The 14,615-nt window shown below is 41.0% G+C and overlaps 1 protein-coding gene across 1 annotated transcript in view; it reads right to left on the reverse strand.

Moving 5' to 3' along the window:
- The window catches only part of grid2 (glutamate receptor, ionotropic, delta 2), a 514,857-nt gene that overhangs the window by 24,250 nt on the left and 475,992 nt on the right, over positions 1–14,615 (reverse strand). The window contains exon 14 of the mRNA XM_069682887.1: positions 7,962–8,128. Within this exon, the coding sequence (XP_069538988.1) occupies positions 7,962–8,128 (167 nt within the window). The remainder of the gene's footprint in view (positions 1–7,961; positions 8,129–14,615) is intronic.

A 14,615-nucleotide genomic window follows, 5' to 3' on the forward strand; every position in this document is an offset into this window, starting at 1 on the left:
GACAGTGAGCTGCTCGGTTATCATTGGATGAATGTGATTCAATTTATTGGCAATAAATTGGCTCTGCTCACAAAAATGGTTATGGTAATTTATCACACAGAAATTAATCACCACCTTATGTACCCAGTAATAAATATAATATAATATCATTATCATTTTAATGAATCTGCTGATTATTTTACTGATGAACTGATTAATAGTTTGGTGATTAAAAAGTCAGACGATAGTAAAAAAGGCTCATCAAAATAAGCCAAGGTGACATTGCAAATGTCGTGTTTCATCGGACCAACAGTCCAAACCCATCTAAAGCTGGGAACACTGAAAGTTTGGCCTAAGAGATGATTTAATCAATAATCAGATTACTCGCCCTGTAATGTTTCTGTGCATTGACTAATCAGTTAAGCAGGTTGAAGCTCCTGCTGACTCTATGACCTGACTTGGATAACAAGGACACACACGCTACATTTATCAACAGCATTTTACTAGTCAAGAGGCGCCACCGTTAGCACTGTCGCCTCACAGCAAGAAGGTTCCTGGTTTGAATCCCAGTTCAGACATGCTCGTTACGTTAATCAGTGTCAGTAAAATCAACTAATATCTGTCTTTTTGCTGCTTACTGCTGTCCTGTGCATATTCTTGTCATTTTGCTGCTGTTATTGTCTTGCCTGTTTGTCATACTGCTTGTGTATGCTTCGCTTATCTTGTTGTATTGCCTGTCAATGTTTGCCTGCTAGCTACCTGCCCAATGCTTGTGTGCTAGCCTGCATGCAATGTATGTACTGCATGTTGTCAATGTGTGCTGCTGCCTTTTTAACTTTTGACATTTCCTTTTTAGCTCCTACCCCCATTCCCTCAAGAGGCTTTGCCTTTTGCCAGGCCGCCATTGTAAATAAGAATTTGTTCGTAATGACTTGCCTGGTTAAATAAAGATTTAAAAAAATAATTAATTAAAAAAAGTGACTCTAAAGCTGCCCTCAGGCATGAATATGTGTGTGAAATGTAGTCTGTCTCTATGTGTCAGCCCTCATCTACAATAATATAATCAAAGTATTTTCCCCAAAGTGTCTGGAACACCTGTGAGAGAGCACTAACAGCACAGCGCCAGTATAGTACCTCCAGCCCTCACCTGTTTACGGCCTGCTGCTAGGGCTAAAGTGTGAGATTTACATGGGCACAGGCAGCTTTAAAAGCCATTTCTATGTGTCCTTCAAAGGTGCAGCTTAGTTTATCTCCATCATATACATTTCAGAGGAAAAACACTCCACTACACGATTCATTAAATTTCACTTCAAGGTTTGCAAACTTTCACAACTCAGTTCATCAACAGTTCTTTAACTATTGCTGACAACTTTACTGTCACGAGTGCTGCTGCGATAAAAGCGTGCCGGCATCACAAACAAGCGGTTTTTATGGGTCGTATAGGGTTTACTTTGTATTCACTGGCACCCGGACCACTTTAATATCACTTAAAAACAACTTTTAGTGGAGGGCTACAGACTGCAGAACACATTACTCACTGCGATCGGACATCAATTTATCGTCTGGATAGAATATGGAACAAAAGCAATGAGAGAGCTAAGGCACTAAAGGGAGAAAGAAACAAGGGAAAATAAATAATGTTAACTGTTATCGCTAACACACATATGCATACCCCTTGCCCCTGCTCTCTCTTTTATGTATTCAAGCATGTGGCAATAAAGGAGACGCATTAGCAGGGGTCAGCTGCAAATGACTCCTTCTAACACTCTCACATTACTCACATGAAACCCACACTCAGCAACGCAATAATTAACTTCATCAAGCCCTCTCTGATCCAGCTTTCACGTCTTGGAAATGTTTCTAAATCTTTCAAAACACCATCCTCTTTATGTGGCAAATGAAAACAAGCGTTTCCTACCAAGATAAGACATGAAGGAACCACCGGAGCCATTCAATTTCCCAATCCCTCACAGCTGTCCGACATCCTATCGCTCATCTGCTCAGAAAATCAGCGCTGATCGGTTATGTTTTTTTTGTCATGGTTACTTTCGTACGCCACAGGTCAGGACATTACAAGCCACAGACTAACAGGCTAATGTCGTCTCTGCAGCATGGAGCCAGCCTCTGGTGCGTGCTCCACACAGCAATCTAACCCACAGTCTCCGAGGTGTGATGTGTCTGTGATTGCAGAAATGATTTGTCGCTGTTGTGTGCGTAGTTTGGCCCCTCAAGCGTACCGTGCAGCACACACAGGCATGGTCCCTGCAGAAATACAGCGCGCCACGGCTCTGTTTCAGAAACACTCCGCTATCGTCCCCGCGGCCACTGATGAACGCTCGCCCACAGCCAGGTAATAAAACAACACTATGGACGTATCTGCGCTCTTCAATTTCATGAAAGAAACAGTGTGAGCATTATCAGCTTCATGCTGTAGATGTGGCACTCTCTGCTCACCCCGTGTGTGCTTGTATTGAAACATAGGCTTTATTATGAATCGTCATATCTTACTAAGTAGACTATGATTCCTTTTCTCTATTCTTACTGACATATTTCATCTACTTTCATTGCATTTGTCTCACTAGCTACACTGAAGATGAAGTCTAAACTCTGCAGCCTTGTCTGTAATCACTTACAAAGAGGCATCTCATCTATCTTGCAATCGAAATGTAAAACGTAATCGTGTTCAGAATGCACAATAAAATGTCTGGCCTGCAGCTTATCTTCTTAGACTGCAGCACCCTCGAGATGTCCATCTGCTGTGGATTAAATCTTCTATTTCGAATTTTCACATCAATGCCTGCAGACTCACACGGACAAAAATAATACATGCCTGGGAGAGAGGGATTATTTTTTTCACAATCTTGCCCCTTGCACTTCAAAACAACTTGTCAGTAGCTGTCAGTTTAAATTAGCGGACTAACCCTTTATGAGACTGTTTTCTGACTCGGGTAAATCTGCAGGCTGTCGCCATCAATCACACCAGCGCCCACACACACACAGGCATGTACACAGTTGAAGAGTATTCGTTCTAAAGCACCGACAAATACACTAAGATCTGCACATTATTGAGGTGGTGGAGAACACGTACTCCGGCTCCGGCTTCTTCATAACAAACAAAGTGGTGGAAAACGATGAAGTTGTTGCAGTCTGTCTCTTTCTGCAGACAATGCCCTTCTCTCCTAAGTGTCAAAGCAAATAAATTCTCTTCATCTCATATATTACCTCCAGGGAGCTGCAGATGGTAAACACTCCTCACACATGCAGAATGCAAACACTCACTGATACACAGAAAGGAAGAAGAAGTTGCAGATTCTCACTCCGATTACACAATTTCAAAAACACAATCAATCACTATTTGGATCTCTAGCCATTAGTGGAAAACATATCTATCATATTACAAGTTGGTTTGCTCTTAATAGCATATCATTTTCTCTTGTCTTTCTTAGACAGGATTAAGATTTATCAACTGAGAACATTTCTTTGAGATCAGTATGAGTTTTGCAGAAGGATGGCACAAGCATAGACATAACATTTAAACTAAAATATTGTCTAAAAATTAGGGCTGTCAGTACAAATAAAATATTTAATTGCGAGAAATCGCATGGTTGTCCATGGCTGCAAATTAATCACAAATTTTTTACCTGTTGTAAATGTACCTTAAAGAGATATTTTTTAAAGATTTTAATCCTCTTATCAACATGGGAATGGACGAATATGCTTCCTTTATGCAAATGTATGTTTATTATTACTGCAACATTCTAAAATAATGACAAATACTGTCCAGAATATTCTGCAGATTAATCTCAAAGGTACTGCATGCTCAAAAAATATTCTGAAACCATAACATGGCAATCATCGCATCAATGATTTCTGTGAGAAGCACATCACATGTACACTTACTCAGTCTGGATTACCCTCTTTCTAGGTGCTTATTTCTTACTTCCACAGTTTAATTGTTCTCTCTTCTTCACCTTAATTCACGTTTTAATTCACAAACTACTTTAATCTGATCACTTTGCTTTGCTTCAGTCCCCAAAACACACCTGCACCTCTGCTCTCTGCACAGCTTCTGGCCCCGCCCCCTCTTTCTGTCTCTCTGTCTGCTGTGTTGACTGTCTTCATCAGCAGTCTGTTTAATTAAGTCACAAAAGTTAAATATTTTCTCTCGTAATTCAGTTCTCACAGCACGTGAGCCGCGTGTGCACGAGGGACGTGAAGTAAACGATCAAACCGAATACCGAATGACATCTGCACCTTTTATAAGCTTTATAAACAGCAACAATCAATGCATATACAATATGCATATGGAGATGCACAGCAGGAATGTTTACATTGCGTTACAGAACTGCATATGATTGTGTGCGGACAGAGAGCGTCCTGATGTCTAGTGGTGTTAAAGGGAATGTGCGTTAACGCAGTATTAATGCGTTAACTTTGACAGCTCTACTAAAAATATTATTTTATGTAAGTAAACAGAGCTTTGTTTCATTACATATACACTGTATATGATTGCTCTTATAATTTCTTCATGAGTACCAAGTTTCACATGACAATTGTGCCACAATCTGATACCAAACCAGTTTAGCATACAGGTATTAATTGCTGTTCTGTGTTAGCTAGATTACCACTGAGGGCCACAGTTATGAGTGGGTGTGTAAACTGCTTTAACCCTCGTGACACGTGTACATTTCGTTGTTTTGGTATTTAAAACAAGCAACGAGTCATGGTGTGTGATAGATTTGTTGGAATACAACATATGTGATGATGTTGGAAAATTACTAGCATGACCATAGAGAGTAAATACATGGGGACCCAATATCAGTCCTTGTGGGACAGCTTTTCTAAGCACTACATAGGGCTTGATGTAAATGGGAATGGTAAATGGACTGTACCTATATAGAGCTTTTGTAGTCTTCCAACCACTCATGTCACATTCACCCTTTCTCACACTGATGGCAAAGACCTAAGTGCCAATCTCCAATCAAGATCCATAGGCATTCATATCATTGATTCAGGAGCAATTTAGGGTCTTGCCCAAGGACACTTCAACATGTGACTGTAGCAGCAAGGGATCGAACCCCCAACGTTCCGACTGAGAGACGACCAACTCTACCTCTAAGTCACAGCCGAAAACTGTTCTGCCAGTAAAACATAAAAAACAAGAAGAGGCTCAAAAATCCATGGACAACTTGTGATAGACAGAATCAAAAGCCTTACACCGATCCTGATATAGAACGTGTTCTTCTACAACAACAAAGAAAGAAAAGCCTGAGGCTGTGGTCGATACTTTTCTTCTGTCATGTCATGTCAAGACATGAAATATAAGCTGTGAAAAGACAAAAGAAATGCCCGACAGAATAAACTGATGGATGAGCTACAGTGTCTTTACACTCGACTTTAGGGTCTAAGACTTTGAACAGAAACATAGGCCTGGACTGGCTTCTGACCAGGGTTAGCAGATGTTGGCTGCTTATGTAATTCCTCCCATTAGCTTCTGTGGTTTTTGGCTGGCTTTTGCCCCAGCCATCCTCCACAGTGAGTTACTGCTTTAGAAATGTCCTTTTAGTGGAAGAGATCCTTACAGCAATCCACTGATGAGAACAAAATCGTTTCATTTCTGTAGATACTGCAGCCTGTGTCATTTGGTAGACGTAATAACACCCAGCCTTGTACACTAGTTCCACAACATTTACTCTCAGTATTTCAGAGAGCTGCCATCAGAGCGTTATTTGCTTGTTGCGGTGGACAGAGGCTGCAGTTTATTGCTTGATAACTTAACAACCCAAACCTTTTTGCTCCAACCAAAGTAAATGAAAACATTCTCGCTTCCACAGGTCTGAAAAGTGTTCAACAAAATATGTGATGATCAAGCAAACCTTTGCAGAAACCAGCATAATTCAGTTTGAATATAAAGTTCATACTGGTTCATAAGCTCAAATATAGAGGTCGCTGGTCCAACTGACCCTTCGCCAAGTCCCGCCCCCTCTTGGTTACTGTTGCTAAGCCTGTCAAGCTTTCGCACCGGCATGTAAATGTGATGGCGATTGCACTCCATGACAACTCATGTTAAGGACAATCATACAGGAACAACAATGTTCTTGTACAGCAGGGTAAGTCAATATATTGTTTAATTTTAAACTAATGTTTAGTTATGACTTTCTATAACTTTCATTATCTAATATATTTTAGCCCATTGCTAGCAAAACTAAATTATCCCACTTTTTCATTTTTTCATGTTGTTCAAAGCGCGTCAGGATATTGCTTGCATATCATGGGCTTGATTGATACACTGGATCTGGATCAACTTATAATTAATATTCAACTGTCTTTCTTTGCTAACATGCTAACCTAGCCAAGTTAATTAGCGCCTTACCTTGGAGCAAACAAAGAAGTTTATGCCATATGCACACTGCTACGGTATCTGAAAGCTTGACGGGCCTACCCATGCCTAGTTACGGTTGCTAACGTAGGATTGGACAGTGGCCGTTCAAGGGAGGGGCTTAGCAAAGGGTCAGTTATGGTTAGTAAAACTACCATTTTAAACAGTAAACTATTCTTTTATTTTAAGAGATTGATGTGCACCACTCAACACAAACACAACTTTAATCATCAACAAGCCTCCACACTTGTTATGACCAGGCCACTAAAGATAATAAAGCCAAGTGAAACATTCCTCTCCGAGGTGTCAGGGCATGAACCGCTTATACAACTCCTGTTCGACTCCTCTTAGTGCTTCATTAATCCGTATAATACAGAATGTCAGGATGAAAAATCTGAAATCTAAGCAAAGAAAAACAAAACAATTATACCTCTGTGATTATTTTCTCTCTTGATAATCTCTGCGTCTTGTTTTGTTCGAACCACGGGGACCAGAGTGAGTAAACTGTTTGCAACTGTCTTCCCGGGAGTGTGACCCGAAATAATAGGAGGGAATTGAAAACATGGCCTGTCAATTAATTGCTTGTTTATTTTAATAACAGCCATGATAGGCAATATTCTGAGGAGTAACGCACCACCGGATATGGAGCTGCAAACAGACAGGCCTTGTCACTCACATAATTTAGCCCGTGCATATAAAACCTGTTTTCATCTCTTACCGCAGACAACGCTGACTGACAATTTTACATAATATTAATTCCAACAGCTTAATTAAGGCAGTAGACATTTTTGTTCCTCCTCCTCTTGAAATGATGCTTGATCACATATGAACCATCTATATTGGGAAGCACGCAATCCTCACGAGGCCTTCGCAGAAACACTTCACCTCATACGACCAAAAGTGCAATCCTAACACTTCAATCGTATCGCACGATTCCATTCAAAATTAATGCAAACTAACAATCAAGGACTCTTAGCCTCTTAGCCGTTAAGAGGAAACAAGTGGCTGATCTTTTCATGATAACCAGGCCTCCTGAAAGCCGTATAGCAGCAGACATAAGTGAATGAATTCATGCTCCAGCTACAAGATAAACAGCTGGGATCTGTTTGGATACGACACACTGCCTACTGTTGAAGTTGTCAGTCCTGCTTAAGCTCAGTGTGAGCCAATGGTTCACGCTGAGTTTAAGCATCGCAGCTTCACACAAGTTGTGAAAGTGCCATTGGCCTCTTTCCACTGCAAGATAGATGTACAATTTAATCTGCTATTTACTTGGCGTCTGACCTACAGAGGATGATTTTTTCCAGCAGGAAGAGGGACAAACTTTATGGGAGTGGCCATTTTTTATGGAGCTGAAATGGATTTGGAGCAGTAAAAACACACACGACCTCTCCTGAACCTGGAGAATATCCATGAATTCCTCTTTTTACCATCTCTTTTAAAAAGTGTAAAGCTGAAGACAATCTGACTGAGATGAACAGCATGCAACAAGAATAACAGCTCCATCAATGTGCAAGTGAATTATGCCCTTTAATTGGCAAATAAAGTGCTGTCAAGGAGGCGGCTGTGATGTAATAACGTGGTATACTGCCTCGACTCTTACCTCTGGGAGAAGATGTCTCTGTAGGGGCTGCCGTGCTGCATGGCGATGCCATATCCGCGGTCTGGCGCGCTGTTGCTGACGGTGTAGAACGAGCAGTCCTCGTCATTATTAGCAACGTACTCCAGCACTGCTGCATCCCACACGAAGCCGAAGCGACCGTACTTCACCTGAAAGAAAAAAAGAAATGTACAATTGATATTCAGAAAGGTGCATCTTCAGGTCACACAGGCGGCATCCAAAAACCTTCTGTTGAGTAAGTGTAAATGAGGTCCTTAACAGGCTTTCAGACTCACTTTTGTAAAACTGCAACACAACAAACATAACTGGAGGCATATTTTACCACATATTGACTTATATCTTCGGTACTACTTTATTATTTAGACCCACACTTTGTTTAAACAGTGTGCAACACACTTTTACTTGCAGCTATCTTTATATGCAGCTATTCCTAGTGCATCTGTTTCATTTTTTATTTTTCAAATATGCACTTACAGAGTTTCTGGAGCATCCCTCGAGTCTTTAACGCTTTTTACATTATAACTCCGCCACAGTGCCACAACAAAGCACTACTGTTCTGCCGCCTTTGCCATTTTACAACGGACCAAGCAACGCTGGCGGAAAAAGCCGCACCAGTGTGTGTTTTTACAGAGCGTTCCGGTGTTGTGGAACGAAATGTGCGTGAGGTGTTAACAGGCAGAGCGTGCTTCACATACACACACATGGTGCTTCACATACACATCAGCTGACGTCGTTACGCCTCCATGCATTTTACATAAGTAGAAGAGGAGGCATAAAGGAGGCGTAATAATCCCGCCCTAAACTGGCAGTGTAAAAGGGGCTTATATTTATCTGACTTCAGCAAATAACAGCATAATTAAGTATTTCAATCAGTGTCTCTGTGAAGCTTCATCACTGTGTCTATAAGAAATGTAAGAAAGGTTTGTGTTTTTTTAAGGAGTTTGGCTTTAATAGCAAACTGAATAATTGTTCTATAAACTCCTGTCTGTGGCTTTATAGATGATCTGACCTGTGCTTGAAGTCTAATCAGCATGAGGTGGTCTACAAGGGTGATATCAATCTAACTCAGAAACATTTCTAAACATTGTCAGCAGGCATTTTTATTGCAGATTTTGCATTGTTGCTCCAAAATTACACTCCTCGTCTACTGTGGGGTGGAAACTCTACCGAACAGCAACTTTGCTGTTTAACATCCCCCAAGAGTGGAGATGTACAAGTGTTAACAGCCTGTTGGCTCATCTTTATTGCACTATGTGTGGGAAGCATAGACGGTATAAAGGGAAGTAATGTGTTGGATAGGTTTCACAAATGTGTGTGTGTGTGTGTGTGTGTGAGTGCTTGCACCTTGTGTGCTTGTGTTTTAAAGTGACTGAAGGTGAGAATCACAGTTTGTTTTACAGAAGTTGAGCTGTGTGCTGATCACACGGCTGGTCGTTAACATTCAATAAATCTGTATTTTCACAGCGGATGAAAAGTGGAGAACAAACAAATTGGCTGTGATATTCACATCCTGACACCTCTGTTGAGAATTCACTAGGTACACACACACACACACACACACACACACACACACACACTTTTCTCCCAACACATTATTTTGGACGTGGTGTGTCATTAACTTTAATGGACCTTTATGAAATTTTCAAAACCCTCTATCTTCAGTGTGTGTGTGTGTGTGTGTGTGTGTTTGCAAGTGTGTGTGCGTGTGTGTGTGAGAGTGTGTGTATGAGTGTGTGTGTGGATCACCTCAGTTGGCCTCTGTGTGATGACTAATGTCTGAGAACCGACGAGACCCTCTGATTGGGTAATTTCACAGTCTGTAGTCCTCTTAAGTGCGTGCGTGCATGTGTGTGTGTGTGTGTTAGTGTTTTTGTGTGTGTGCACGTGAGTGTGTGTAGTAATTCACTGCAGGGCATCAGAATGGTTCATTCTGCTCTTTACAGCCTTAAAAGAGTGGAAAGAGGACTTTATTATGTTGAAGGATAATTTTATGGTTTTTCATTATTGCTTTTGAATTAGAAAGATTACGGGCTTTGTGGTGACGAAATTGGTCAAAAATCTGTTTCAACAGCTCACAATTGAACATTAGAGACACCTTTTCCTCTCACTACATTTGTGTGGGAAAGACTGAAAGAATTATTATGCACAATGTGTCTGAGTGACCTCTGATGTCAGCCATATTGAAACACAACAAAAGCTGTGTTCATTTCATAACCAACGTCATGATCATGAAGAATTAAGACACTTTGCAAGCTCAGTATAAAAATTCCAAAAGTAGAAGAAGAGTCGATACCAGGTAGACTTCCTTTTGGTTCTAGATTGTGTTAAAGAAGCCACTGTCAGCCAAAGCTGGTGTTCTCTGTAATCGATAGAAGCGATAATTTTTTAAATTGACGCCATAGCTGTGAAGAAAGTTGTACTAACAGCTCGTGGTTTCACCCATTCCTACAACACCCAGCGTGCATTGCGCCCCTCCCTCTGAAAGGAGTGGACCAGCGAGAGACGCTGGAGTGAAATACTACCGTTTTCCAGACGAGGACATTGATCGCTGCAGACGGCTCAGAGCGGTACAGAATCAGAAGTACGATGAGAATATACCGGTTGACCACCTAAAAAATATTCGGGTCTGCAGTCTACATTTCAAACCTGACGATTTTGAACGAGACATGACATCGAAGGCGGGTGTAAGTGTAGTTTAGCAAGCCAGATTACATGTAGTCTGGCGGAGGTTTTCCAGGGCCCATCGGAGAAGCAGATAGCGTCCTAGCATGCATTTTTTCCCCCTACCATAATGACATTAGCTCCCCATAATAGCATGATAGGACTGAGGTTGGAAATCGGCGAACTGGCCCTTTAATGCCCAAACCATAAAAATGCTTCTACTTTTAATACCTTTGGCAAAGCTTAATGGGGGGCACAAAGTGCAGCATGTAGAAAAAGCAGTGTGAAACCTGGCGTTCACAGCAGCCTGCAGACTGAGCTGAGAAGCCTGGGATTTACTCCAACATACTTTTACCTACAGATCTGAAACTCCCCCCCCCTTTAGTCTGGACATCCAACATTGTAACATTATACATATGTCTTAAAATGTGAAACAGCATAAAACCCCCTATTTAAAGGTTTTGGTCAAATACAAGTAGTGATGATGTTTAAATGCGACATAATTGTGGAGTTTGTGCTGGTAGAAAGTTTATGTCAGGATAAAGCAGAGTAAACGTCTTTGTAACTGCTTAGAATACAAAAACAACCTATGTGAACAAACCTCATCAGTAAAACATCAAAAGACAAGATTTAGTTTAAAAAGAAAATTGTGTTGAGGCGAAATTTTGCTTCTGATTGGACCACGGCATGACTGTGAGGCAAGGAACACATAAACAAGCAAACAGCCCCAATGTGTTGATGCCTTTCAGACTCAAGGACACGTTTGAATTAATTTGTTTACTTGGACTCATGAGCTACTTGAGGAGAAGCAAAGTGGAAAGGAGGATGTCCAAGTCTATGGACATTGTTGGACTTGTAAAGTGTTTTCTGTTAGCCCTCACTTCACTAGACTTTTGGTCCTGACGTGGCTTCACCTGATATAAAGACTGATTGTGATGTCCCAGTTTTTACATCACAATAAGACTTCCTCCAGTGTTGTTTTTCCTCTCAAAGTGTTTATCCAATTAAGCTAGACTCAGTAAAACAGTAATTATAGCAGTGCCAACATAGCATACAATCACATAAAAAGGAATAATCCCTACAATAGAGATGAAGCTGCAGCTTGTGAAGGGAAATGCTCTTGCCTGCAGCTGCAGCTCTCTTTCATAAACACAGACAATGTATCTGTGAATAGGGAACACTTCATTTGATGTAAGAGAACAAGTGCTCTACATGCAAAGCTCCACTTTAATATTGGCTCAAGTTTGATTAAATACTGAGGACAAAAACATGCTGGAGTGGGAGGATGGGACACACCATAAAAGTGATGTGCTGAAGGCCAGCTAGCACATGTTGCTGTGCTACCTCTGATTGCGATCATGGTTGTGAATATTTAAGCAGCTCACTTGAAAAGGTTTGCAACTTTTTTAACTGCAGAGAATAAAAAAACACCAGAGCGGTCCGAGAAAGCTTTTACAATTCTCTTTATCTGCCCACCACTCAGAGCATGTAGGAAGTCCTAGCACTCTCTTTTCCATGGTGCTTCTTTTCTAATTAATCAACAATGCCTCTGCTTTCAAAGAGTCCGACACTCACAGCTCAGATCCCCGAGGTCTGCAGCCGGCCCAACACCAAACGATGAAAAGGATGGAAAAGGAACAGAGACTTTAACTTTTTTTTCTGTCGCAACTGGAAATGTTAGGTCCCCAGCAAACAAGATGGATGAGCTCTGTAGTTCTGTAAGGACGCAGTGGGATTATCAGTGCAGGGCAGCTTCACGGCTTCAAAGCCACATTTGCATGCACAGCGTTACCTGGCATGGGGCCAAACTCCAATTAAGGTGTTATCCCGGTTAAACTGTTTACATGCACCTCTGACATCCCGCGATAGAGTCTCCATGTTTCCACTTAAAATTATATTCCCGTACACGTGTGGTGTTCGGCACACTGATCATCTCGTGTGCCATTAAACAAACATGTAACAGAGTTCCACTGGATACCTCCTTCCTCTTTGACTAAAATGCATCATTCCAAAGCTACTTTATCAGATGTTCACCTTTGTTTATTTGTGACTTTTATTAATGAAATATGCTAATGGGAAACAATATTAGGGATAAATGTGTACAGAAAAAATGCACATGTGATAATGAGACTTCAGATGACATCTTTAAGCTTTCAAGTTAAGAGCAGCTTGTAATACTATGCTAAAGATGCTTGTAAAAACCCTCTTTACTTTTTCTTGTACATTTCATTTATATAGTATGTATGTTCTTAGTATGTTCCTGTCTATGGTGACAAAATCAATTGCTAACAAATTTAATAGCAGATAATTAGTCGGTTACATCATCACGCATGTTTTTCATGCTGTGCGCAGACATAACATCGTTTTGCGGAGCCGAGTTTGCTGAGGGGTGAGCCATCTCGCCTCTTTACTATCTCTGCTGAGAGTTGCGCATTTAAATCAGCAACCAGGAAGCAACAGGTAAGAAAGATGAAATGTTAAGACTATAACTCTGTATACTCTGTACCCTGAAGGAGAGGAACGAGGCACAACACAATGTGCGTGACATCCCATACTATATGTGTTGTACCGAGTGAACTGAAAGGGAACGCAATGTTATGACGATAACTTCTGTTCCCTGAAGAAGAGGAATGAGGCACAACACATATACTGCATGATATCCCACACTATATGCGTTGTACCGAGTTAATCAAAATGTCATGACTATAACTTCTGTTCCCTGAAGGAGAGGAGCAAGGCACAACACATACAGTATCGGATATCACATACTATATGTGTTGTACCGAGTGAATCGACTGAAAGGGAACATAGCAAAATGGCGGCGGCCAATGCAACACCATCTCTTCCTAAAACTTCTAATGTCTGGGAGCATTTCACCCTCAGTGTTGTAAAGAAAAGGATTGCCTGCAAGATTTGTAAAGCGGACCTTGCTTCTCATCGGAGTACGTCGTTTATGCCCGAGCATTTTTCTCTCATTTACATTTTCAGTCCCTCACCTGAAACACTTCATCTTTTTCTTTCCTTCTCATCTCTTGTTCTTCCTCCTTTTATTTATCGTTTGCATCAGTAGGAGCCAAATCAGCATCAGAGTTTTTTTGAATGAAGAACTCATATTTATTGTCCTTATTGTTACCTCCAACTCCACCAAAACCTAATAGCTATATGTAAAGTAATGGTGCCATTCATTATCTGATTAGTCGACTAATCGTTTCAATAATGGAGTTGCAGCCCTACGCTTGTCATGATGTAATGATTGCATATCACATCATAAACACTACTCTCTCTCTCTGTACTAACAAACAATATTAAAAGTTCTGCCTGTAACTTTTCCTCAGGTCAACCTACAAAAAACCCCATCTGAAAACTTTTGTCTCAGCAGAGATGAAAGATATTCCATCAAATCTCCTTCTTTCCCGCTCTACAGCTGACGATTGCATCTGCTGCCATGATCAAATCTAAAAGGAGTAGCTTTTCCTCGGAGGAGAGGATGTCCAACAATAGAGGAGAAAAGCCTGTTTCGTGTCTGCTCAAACAAAAGTCTCGATCAACAAATCCAAAAAGACTCTTTATGAAAACAGCCCACCCGAGGGCTGAGTTTATGAGCTGTTGTTGGTGCTAAACATCACATTTTAAGTGCATCTTAGAATTTCATAACGCTCCCTGTCTTCATACAAACGGGGGACAAGAGAATAGTTATTGCACTCTCCCACTTTCATTAAAAAGCATCCAGAGAACAGTTTAGCACTTTTATTTGCAGGTGCATTGCTATTAAATATTTAGGTCCAGCAGATAATAACTGCGCTTGTATTTTGGGGACTTTCCTCAAGTGAACTCTTCATTAAATGCTTCCACACTCGGGTCTTAACCTGCTCCAAAATGTCTGCACTGTGAGATTAGGTTATCATGCACATGCAGCATGTGTACGCAGGCAACGCTTACCTCACTCACTCGATAATAACTGCTGCATTCCATCCC

The sequence above is a fragment of the Semicossyphus pulcher genome, unplaced genomic scaffold, assembly GCF_022749685.1.
Source record: "Semicossyphus pulcher isolate SPU_LCO1_2020_fin unplaced genomic scaffold, fSemPul1.0.p SCAF_6, whole genome shotgun sequence".
NCBI lineage: Eukaryota > Metazoa > Chordata > Actinopteri > Labriformes > Labridae > Semicossyphus > Semicossyphus pulcher.